The 11,056-nt window shown below is 41.1% G+C and overlaps 1 protein-coding gene across 3 annotated transcripts; it reads right to left on the reverse strand.

The window, feature by feature from the left end:
• Positions 1-485: 485 nt before the first annotated feature.
• khk (ketohexokinase) lies at positions 486-9,488 on the reverse strand. 3 transcript variants are annotated; one of them, XM_085353640.1, is made up of 9 exons: positions 9,298-9,488; positions 7,430-7,546; positions 6,305-6,439; positions 6,027-6,161; positions 2,847-2,919; positions 2,364-2,510; positions 2,160-2,248; positions 1,927-2,084; positions 486-1,076 (listed from the first exon to the last, which is right to left on the reverse strand). In XM_085353640.1, the coding sequence occupies exons 1-9, from the start codon at positions 9,390-9,392 to the stop codon at positions 955-957; spliced, it is 1,071 nt and encodes a 356-aa protein (XP_085209766.1). In that variant the 5' UTR covers positions 9,393-9,488; the 3' UTR covers positions 486-954. The 3 variants fall into 3 exon arrangements, with proteins under 3 accessions (XP_085209766.1, XP_085209769.1, XP_085209768.1); XM_085353643.1 differs by lacking the exon at positions 6,027-6,161 and having other exon boundaries at positions 488-1,076; XM_085353642.1 differs by lacking the exon at positions 6,305-6,439 and having other exon boundaries at positions 489-1,076.
• Between the last annotated feature and the right edge of the window lie 1,568 nt (positions 9,489-11,056).

The raw sequence follows: 11,056 nt of genomic DNA on the forward strand, positions 1-11,056 counted from the left end.
TGATATCAAACTGTGGTATGAGGACCACTGTTGGTAATCTTTGTAGTGATACTCAGAAGGTCTATCTTATAGTCTTCTTTTTAAAAAAAAATTTTGACCTGGTTAAACCCTAACCCCCAGTTGAATATTTGTATATAATCCCTGCAGCTGTCAGACTCTATAACAGGGGTCACTAGCCTTTCTTAAAACTGAGAGGCATATGGTCACCTGCTCATCCCAGTGAGCTGAACTGGTGCTCAGCAAGTTTTCTGCTATTGTTGTGGTTCTGATGACTCAATTTCCTTTCTCCATCGCTCTCACTCATGTGTATGTGTGCCAATTATGCCTTGTGTTTTAGAGGTGGCCCTTCCTGCTTGCCACTGCCAGTTGCACCTGGGATGTTTAACTCACCTGTGAGAAGCTGGAGTACAACAGTTGTTTGACGCCTGGTTGTTAAACTGGAAATCGTTAGTAGAATTGGGTCTTCAATAAAAACACGTTTGTCGTCTTTGGCTTTTTGTTCCTTTCTGCGCAGGAAACCAGACCTTGCGAGTGAGTACCCTGACACGGTTATTTGTAGAGAGAATGAAAGGAAGCTGTGTCTGAGCATCGAGTGGTAATTGTTTTAATGAAAAACAAACTATCAGGACAAAAACAATCAACCCGATCACTGATCAGTGAGATTTAATTCCACCAAGTAAAAACACTCCAAAGAAACGTTTGCTTCTCTCACTTCAGTTAATCATTTATTGAACAATAATCCAGTTATTGATCTGTGAATGAATGAACTAATGGATGTTAAATGTCAGTTACTAATTGTAATTATGCAGATCCCTTATACCACAGATGATTTTCCTTAAACTGAAAATTAGATAAAATTTCAGTTGTGCCTTCAAACACTTTCACGTTAACACACATGTTTATGTTTACACATTGTTTTTCATGTGGTCATGTGCTTTTGTGGACTGGGTTTCCCTAAAACAAACTTTGTGGTTGCATGTCATTGAAGACTTTGCTGATGCTGTCATAACCATGGAAACCACACTTCCTGCCAGCAACCCTGCAGCCAAAGGTTAGGGCATCTTGCAAACTTCCACCTATAGACAGAAAACATTGATCTTTTAAATTAATCAGTCCTCAGGTGTTACTGATTTATTTTATTTAAAAGTAAAGGGGAATTAAAGGGCATTACTATGTGTTAACAGACCTCTCTGCATTGAATCATATCTGTTATTAACCTCTGTCTCTCTTCCACAGCATGTCTTTATCCTGTCTTCCTTCTCTCACCCCAACCAATCACAGCAGATGGCCCCGCCCCTCACTGAGCCTTGTTCTGCCGGAGGTTTCTTCCTGTTAAAAGGGAGTTTTTCCTTCCCACTGTCGCCAAAGTGCTTGCTCATAGGGGGTCATAGGGGGTTTTTCTCTGTATGTATTATTGTAGGGTCTACCTTACAATATAAAACACCTTGAGACTGTTGTTGTGATTTGGTGCTGTATAAATCAAAGTTAATTAAAGGGAAGTTTAATTAACAGTTTTAATTTAATTAACAGTCTTATTGTGATGGTCCTGTGTTGAAATGTTTCCATCTCATCTTTTCCTCCGTGGGGTCATGGGAGCAGGTCACCGACTAATCAGAACGGTCGTGATTGGGTTCCTGGCTGCTCCAGTCTGCATGCCAAAATAGGACCCCAAGTCGCATAGCTTGTGGATAGAAAACTGTCTGTCCATGGGTGGATGAGGCATGTTGTATAAAGTTTTGAGTGCTCAAGTAGCGTAGAAAAGGATTATATAAGAGCCAATCCATGTACACTTACAACAACGGATATATGTTAAAACAGGTTTTGTTCTGGCGTGTATCAGGATCAGCACTTTATTAATAAAGCTATTTGCTACAGAATACTGAGGTTTTGCTGGCTTCCTGCTACATAGATGTTTAAAAGTCTCACCCTTGGACAGTGTGTAGATGACAGCAGCGTTGAAGGTGTCCCCAGCTCCAAGCGTATCAACGAGACTTTCAGGAGGAAATGCATCAGAATGAATGATCACACCATCAGGACCCAAAGCATCAGCTCCTTTTTCTGCCCAGGCACAGATCAGGATGGCCCTGAGGAAGGATGGCGTCATATTTTTATTTCTATGGTTGTTACTAATGTTACACTGCTGACCTGTGACCACTCACCCCTGTTTGACTCGACTGTAAAGTCCTTTCAGGGCAGCTTCAGCTGACTCAAACCCAAAATCACGAGCAACGTCCTTACTGACAAACACCTAAAGACATGAAACCGCGATGAATTTGCAACACGTGACAGAAAACATGCAATAACATTTTGTCTGATAGAGTGGGCAGTTTATGTTCTCCTGGTTCTGGCACAGAAGCTCTCACCACATCGCCATGAGGAAACAGCTGGTACAGCGGCTCTCTGGTCTTCTCTATCTCCACGGAAATGGTGATCTTCTGTTGCTGTGGCAACATGCTGTTATATCGCTCTACCTGCTGGATCATCTTCACCTGCTCCTCTGCGTTTCGGCTCTACAGGAGTTAAAGTGTGACAGCAAACAAACAAGATTTATGAGACAAAACAGTTTCCAGTGGGTTAGAGTGCACTTTTGTTTAATGAATTAATCATCATTGATCAATTTCAAATTAATGTTGTTGTTTTTTAAGTCTTCTGGTGAAAATATTGTTTCTAAATGAGCACAAACCTCTGAGGAGTGCAGGCTGGAAAGGTGTTAAGATGGTGACAGGTGTTTTCTGATTAGTTACTCATCATTAACAGGTTGTGTTTATGATCTTAATTTAAAATTCTGATTACCAATGTCAGTTTAATACTAGGTTGGGTTGGCTCGTTTACTGGACTTTACTCACCTCCCAGTGGATCCACTTGAACTGATGAAGGTGAACTTTTGAAAAATCCTCTGCTGTGACATCTGGAAGGTTCCTGACAGACAGGAATTGAGGTCAGAGCTTATGGTCCTTTAAAACAACCACTTCCATCTCTTCAAAACTCAGGTCAAACCATTTTTTCTGGATTCTCCCTGCATTTAGCAGATTCATGTTAACCTTCCTATCACATCATTATGACACCAAACCAGCAGGACTGGTAAACTGCTCTGCTGTATAAAATTCATGGAACAACCACAGAGCAGGTGCAGCCTATCAGACAGCAAGCTACTATACAGGGAGTGCAGAATTATTAGGCAAATGAGTATTTTGTCCACATCATCCTCTTCATGCATGTTGTCTTACTCCAAGCTGTATAGGCTCGAGAGCCTACTACCAATTAAGCATATTAGGTGATGTGCATCTCTGTAATGAGAAGGGGTGTGGTCTAATGACATCAACACCCTATATCAGGTGTGCATAATTATTAGGCAACGTCCTTTCCTTTGGCAAAATGGGTCAAAAGAAGGACTTGACAGGCTCAGAAAAGTCAAAAATAGTGAGATATCTTGCAGAGGGATGCAGCAGTCTCAAAATTGCAAAGCTGATCATCGAACAATCAAGCGTTTCATTCAAAATAGTCAACAGGGTCGCAAGAAGTGTGTGGAAAAACCAAGGCACCAAATAACTGCCCATGAACTGAGAAAAGTCAAGCGTGCAGCTGCCAAGATGCCACTTGCCACCAGTTTGGCCATATTTCAGAGCTGCAACATCACTGGAGTGCCCAAAAGCACAAGGTGTGCAATACTCAGAGACATGGCCAAGGTAAGAAAGGCTGAAAGACGACCACCACTGAACAAGACACACAAGCTGAAACGTCAAGACTGGGCCAAGAAATATCTCAAGACTGATTTTTCTAAGGTTTTATGGACTGATGAAATGAGAGTGAGTCTTGATGGGCCAGATGGATGGGCCCGTGGCTGGATTGGTAAAGGGCAGAGAGCTCCAGTCCGACTCAGACGCCAGCAAGGTGGAGGTGGAGTACTGGTTTGGGCTGGTATCATCAAAGATGAGCTTGTGGGGCCTTTTCGGGTTGAGGATGGAGTCAAGCTCAACTCCCAGTCCTACTGCCAGTTTCTGGAAGACACCTTCTTCAAGCAGTGGTACAGGAAGAAGTCTGCATCCTTCAAGAAAAACATGATTTTCATGCAGGACAATGCTCCATCACACGCGTCCAAGTACTCCACAGCGTGGCTGGCAAGAAAGGGTATAAAAGAAGACAAACTGATGACATGGCCTCCTTGTTCACCTGATCTGAACCCCATTGAGAACACGATTTACAACCTGAATAGGTAATAAGGCGATAGATCTTTCAGCCCAATTCTACTTTCTGCCTAATCCATCATATAAAATGTAATCAAACGGAAAAGGCTCTTTTTAAAATTTGTTTTATTAGTTTTAATCTTTTAACTTTATGCATCAAGCAAAGATTTAATTATCTGCAACATTCTCTGACTGGAAGAAATTTGTTTAACATTTAAACCTATTTTCTGCACATTCCAGCACATAAAATAATTTTTTTTTTTTGTGTTTACACTCAGTCTTTCAAATAGGTGCAAGTAAAAAGTGGGGTAGGCGGATGTTTGCCCTGGTGCAGGTGTGTCTCAGCGGTCAGTGGAAGAATCCGCGAGTTTGTCTGTGAATTTCCTTCCCATTCACTGGTAGCGTACTCAGTGCTTGCTCGGATGTTTAGGGTTTTTTTTCGCTGTAAAAAGAAGTTTCTTCCCACGCAGTGAACAGCAGAAGCTAATGTTTTTGTCACTTTTTACAGAATTAAACTCAAAGTAAGGTCAGTACTTCCACGCTTTAAATGCTGCGCGGTCATACTCGCTCCCAGACTCGATATATTATCCATTCTTGATCTGCACACAGCTGTTGCCACGAACGTCGCACTCGCTTACATCATTGTCATGAGACACCCTCGCAAAAAAATCACGGTTTTAGTAACACAGTAACGTGGGGTGCTTACGGGAAAGTAACGGTAATCTAATTACCTTTTTTGCAATAGTAATCCCTTACTTTACTCGTTACTTGAAAAAAGTAATCGAATTACAGTAACGCGCTACTGCCCATCTCTGGTGCCCACTGTAGAAAAGCATACTTTGGTGTTTATTGCAACAAGACGCCATATTAGGCTTCAAGTGTGATCAACAACACCTGCACAGTTTTGCTTATCTTTGCTTATTCTATTTATAGTGGAAGAAAACCCATACAGATTGACTTTTGATTAATAAACTTGTTTATACTTTGGGAGAAATTAAATAATTTATGATGAATTATCCCCAGAAACCACTGCAGAGCTAACAGAAAAGTTTGTGACAAGGCTCAGCGAGAAAAAGGAAGCTGCTTTATAAACAGTTTACCTGCCTGAAGGTTTTACTGACTGCTTCACGCTTTTCTTTTGCTCACCTAACATTCGATGTGGATATCTCAACCAGGACGTTTTTTAACAGAAACTGGAAATGAATGAGCTACAGTGGTTGTTGAGGTCAAAACGAAAAGAATACCAACATCATCAGTTTCCTCTACGCGACCTTCACACAAACTGCTCTAGGAAACTCCTTTAAAGAGTTTGGTCCACTTTTTCCAACTTCGCCTCTGACCTGATAAAAAGTCATCTGTTATTCACCTCATCTGATTGGTGGAGCCATTGCTCTGCAGTGGCTCATGTGCCCAGTTGTCATTAGACCAGATTTAGGCTGACATTTAGGTTTTCATGCTTCCTGATGACAGATTCTCTAAACTCATCAGTGTATTTGTTTCATCCACCTTCAGCAGCCAATGGATGGAGCTTAGAGTCTGAGAGGGCGTGGTGCAATCCAATCAGTAAAGCTTCACCTGAACCACTGATGGGTTTGTTCAGGTGACCAGAAAGAGAATCAAAAGAAACGGGAAAGATTCTGCAGAATTTTATTTAAAAATGTATTTTTGACAAAGGGAAGACTGATTATTTCACTGCGGTGCTGATTAGCCGGGCATAATGTCAGAAATAACACACTGATCAAACAGGCTGGAAGAAAACCTCGATCATTGTAATAATCATTATTAATTAATATCTAACGTGAGCTGTGAAAATCGCAGCTCTTCGACGACCTGATGCCTTACGTATCGGAGAGAACGACGGTTCGAGTTCCAGTGGATGGACAAACCACACAACAAGCACATGGAGTTTGACCTTCGACCTGCAAAACCACCGCTGACACATCGATGTCCCGCTGCGAGAAGTCAGCCATGATGAAACTGACAGAAAGACAGACAGGAAAGATCATGTCCCCTTGAAAATAAAACTCTGGCAGAAACCCGAACTCTGACTGGCAGAAGGGGAGGGGCGGAGCTCCTCTATGATGACCCTGAAACAGATGCCGTTAGTGACACAAACACACCTGTTCATGTGCAGGATAGTGCGACTTCCTGTGCTGGTGTTGCTGATGACCATGGAGGCTGGAAGGAAGCACTGAGGGTGCTCAGACAGCAGAGACACATCGATGCAGTACTTCTGAAAATCTTCCAAAATAAAACTACAGACAGGTAACTGTTTACACTGACTTGGCTTCCTGAAACACAGATCCTCCACATGGCAGACAGAAAAATTAAAGTCAGAGGTGGTAACAAGTATGTTAGTAATGCACTTTCTGACTGGATGTTAAATAAAGATGATAAATCTCCTGTTTTTAGTGCTCAGGTGAAACTGCTGGTGAACAAAGAGCTGCCTTTTTTTTACCCTTTGAAGAGCACTTTGTAAATGTGAGCACCAGAGGAGTTTCCCCCTTTGTACTTCACCACAGCTTCAAACATCAAGAACCATCTCCACACCTTTAACCTGCTCTGATGTGGTATTGCTGTCACCCTGCCAGGCTGGCAGCATGGACGCCTAGGTCTGTTAACGTGATAATTTCAGAATCAGGCATCGTAAGATTTTAAAATTCATATCTCGCATGCATTTGCTAAAATTCTCTAACAAGTTTGAATCTCAGGTTAAGGTAAGAGGTCCAGTTTCCTCATGAATGTAAAAAGAAGGGAAGTCACTTTCAAACTGATGCCACTGGTGCAGTTATTAAACATTGTGAACACTTTCCAGTCTCACCGACTTGATATCGAGGTTAAAGTATGAGGTGAAGTTTAATGAATTTTGTCAATGCAATAAGAAGGAATCAACTTCGAATTTTTTAATTTTCATCACACAAACACCAAATTAAAGACTGGTGGCTGCCAGTATCATTTTTCTTTATACTGCTAAAAATTAAAGCAATACTTTTTAATCAGAATACAGTCAGTTAAACAACTGAGCAGATAAATATCCCAGATAAGTAGCAGAAAGTCTTTTATTTCAGTAGGTTGATAATGTTCATTTCTGTGTATGTGTGTGTGTAGAATCTCCAAAATACCACAGTTTCAGTAAAAAACTGTGGTATTAACAGTCTGGATTCTGCCCTCAAACATTGATGACTGTGTATTTCTTGTATTTCTGAACAAATGGATTTATTGATGAGCATTTGAAAAGGACTCACTTGGCCACAGGACCAGCTGACAAGGAGCCCATGAAGGCACAGGGCGCTCCGAGCAGCGACAGCACTGTGCATGAGTTTGAAGCATTTCCTCCCCGCTGCCAACGCTGCGACAGACATCTGTAGGTACAAAGTAATGACATCATCCATCAGAGGGGCAATCATTAATTTTCAATACTGATAGAATAGAATAAGAATAAGAATAGAATTCAACTTTGTTGTCATTGCACATGCACAGGTACAGGGCAACGAAATGCAGTTTGCATCCATCCAGAAGTGCTTTAGCCATGATATAGATATATTACAATATATATTAGCAATAATATAGATATGTAAGTATATTACAGAAATGGGTCTATTATGGTATGTTATAATGTACATGGTATGAAGTATGTTATGAATATTCTATAACTATAAGTATGTACAGGCTGTAGTGAGTACAAACTATGTACAGGCTATGAACAGGATATAAATATGAAAAACTATACAGAATATGAAATAAATAACTTTACAGAAATCTGAGATATACAGCTATACAGAAATGTGAACTATGCAAGTTATAAACAGTTGTAGGATTAAAAATTATCGTATGTACAGAATGATTATTTACACAGAGCTACACAGTAGTGCAGTTAAGGTAAGTGAGGGTGTGGATAATTTCTACAGAGGCTATATAAAGTGCTAGTGGTTGTGAGTGGTGGTTCAGTCCATGTTATTATTGTGTGTTTGAGGGTACAGTTGTCCATTGTGTGTGTAACGTTAAAGTCAAAGGAGTGTGTTTCTCATCGCCAATGAGAAACAAGCACCAGTGCATCACAAACAAAGTCATTGTGGCAGAGCAGTGGGTTCACAATGTCAGGGGAGCCTCACGCACACAGCTGTTCCCCAAGGCCTAATCATGTCGTCCCTATGAGTAGGATCTCAGAGAAGTGAGGTGTGTGCTATACAGGAGAAGTGAGGAGCACTGAGCTGGAGAGAGTGGGGCTGAAAAGCCTGCCACTCAGTATGCTGTATGCTGTTTTACACATATAAAAACGTTCATGTGCTGGAGAAACTGTCAGCCTGCAATCCTTGCTACAGTTATCGACCACACTTAAAAGCAAAGAGTTGGGGGACAGCTGGGTCATAGTCAGGTTAGTGCCAGGGCCTCAGCCAGGAAAACTTAGATAATAGAAGATCAGTCCGCTTGGCCTCATTCACACGAGTGAAGAGAACAGGAGAACCAGTGATGCTAATGTCCTCATGTTAGGAGAGAGGTAAAAGATGAATTCTCTTCTTCAGATTAGTGACACCCCTGTTTGTGGGGTTAGGGCTTGTTGCAGCACCAAGGAGATGCATTTACATCATATTCTGGCTTTTTCATTTTTAAAATAAAAAAATAAATGGAGTATCAAATGTCGATAGTGTTGCACTGAAATCTGTTACGTAATGAAAGTGTGACCTTTGCCCACACGTTGACCTAAAAAAACTGCCAACCCCGACACCTAAACATCACCAAAACCTCTTACCCGTAAACCCCTAATCCTGACTGTATACAATGTCACAGTAAATCAATTTTTAGAGATCCACTTCTCTAAACAGCTGGTTCAACATAAGCTGTACCAACCTGGAGAGTTAGCTTGCATATTAACATATTAACCTGCTCTCAGCTTTAGCCTGCATACTAACCTGCTGTCAGAATTGGCCTGCAGGCTAACCTGCTATCAGCTTTAGCCTGCAGGCTAACCTGCTGTCAGAGTTAGCGTGCATACTAACCTGCTGTCAGCTTTAGCGTGCATACTAACCTGCTGTCAGCTTTAGCCTGCAGGCTAACCTGCTGTCAGCTTTAGCCTGCAGCTTAACCTGCTGTGAGAGTTAGCCTGGATGCTAACCTGCTGTCAGTGTCTTCTTCAGGGTATTTGTTCACCACGTTGATGATGTCGAGACACACCAGCCCCACACACAGAATCTTCTTCTGCTGTTCCATGCTGGTCCACACAATGACAGACACACACACTCTCTGTGATCCGAGGGTGTTAGAAACGCACACTCAGGTGGACTTTGAAACACTTCCTCCCATGATTCCCTCAGAGTAGTGATGCGCGAATTATGAACGAATCGTTCAATACTCGAGAATCACTTTACTGACTCATGAATCATGATTCACAAGCCCAACTGACTCACTGACTCATCCCTGTTGCTGTTAGCAGCAATGTATCTAGCTTATAATTAAAATTGTGGAGAAAAACAACATCCAGTATCTTAACAAAAAATTTTCTGCTCTGAACTGGAAGAAACAACCCTGAGTAGAAGCTCACATCAAGAAAATAGCTCCTCGGTTCACAGTAGCATCGCTCTGCTAACATGCTAACAGCACATTTGAGCTACTCACCCCCTCCCTTCCTGTGCCGAATCGTAAGCGTAAGCGAATCACTCAGGACTCACTAACCCCCTCCCTCCTGGCTCACAGCTTCTTCTTCTTCTTGGTTGGCAACCAATGTTAAGGCGCATTAACGCCCCCTGGCTCACATTTCAGTGGACATTTAGATGAGAAAATATATATTTAACGCATTTAAGGAAAATACTAATAAAATAAAAATAAACAAAATAAATGTTTATTTAGCAATTTTGATAGGAAATTGCTTAATTTTAGAAATGTTTTTGCTCTTTTTTTCTCTATAAAATAGTTGTTTTCTTTTAGAATCATTCATCTTAGCAGTAGGATTTACATGAAAAGAGAAACAAATTAAGTTTGAGTGAAAATGTACATTTTTTGCACTCTCTGGTCAACTGACTCAGTGAATCAAATGACTCAAAAAACACGATTCACTTTGGTGAGTGACTCATTAAAACTCGATTCAGTAAAAAGAATCAAATTTACCATCACTACCTCAGAGTGAAGTCACAGCAACAAACTGCGGCTGTATCCCAATTCAGGGTCTGCAGCCTTAAAGTACGCAGCCTTAACGGTCCTCAAGGGGCGTACTCAAAGACCGCTAAGGCCGGAAGTGCGAGGCTTGTGAAATGGGACGGTCTAGCCTTTGTCGCGCTGCCCAGGTTGCCTAGCAACCATGATACAAACCACTGGAAACGTTTCATACAGCTTTGTTTGACAGAAATGAAGGAGAACACATTTTGTTCATTTGTTTCTACATGAACTCTATGTGATTTATTGAGTATCTGAGGCTGAGACCACAGGACTGTAAAACATGATTGTTGGGCTTCATTTCTGTACTGAACAGTCATTTTAATATTAGTTAGTAAATAACAATTAGCTGATGTTGTTCATGATACTAAAGATTCAAGTTGCAGTTATTTATATGTCCTATCACCTTAAATCGTCACTCAAAGACGAGTATCTTTGACAGTGTATATATAGATGTGTTATACATAAGAGCGAAATATTGTTCATTTAATATGTTGGCATTACTAAATTTGGCTCAATGCTTACATATATGTATGAAAACAAAATGTACGAGCTGTGAAAACTGTGTCTGATAGAATGAAGAGTAGACTGATATATGAAATATTCCTTTATTGGGTGAGAAAATCAGACCATGTCATAACTGCTTTAAGTCATACAGAATAGATATCAGAGCCTTAAACAGGCTGACTTCTGCTAAATGGGTCAAACTGGGCAGAAAGTCTACA

Source organism: Diplotaxodon limnothrissa, linkage group LG5, assembly GCF_057381915.1.
Source record: "Diplotaxodon limnothrissa isolate DT_005_m linkage group LG5, D_limnothrissa_male_GT1.1, whole genome shotgun sequence".
In the NCBI taxonomy this organism is placed as follows: Eukaryota; Metazoa; Chordata; class Actinopteri; order Cichliformes; family Cichlidae; genus Diplotaxodon; species Diplotaxodon limnothrissa.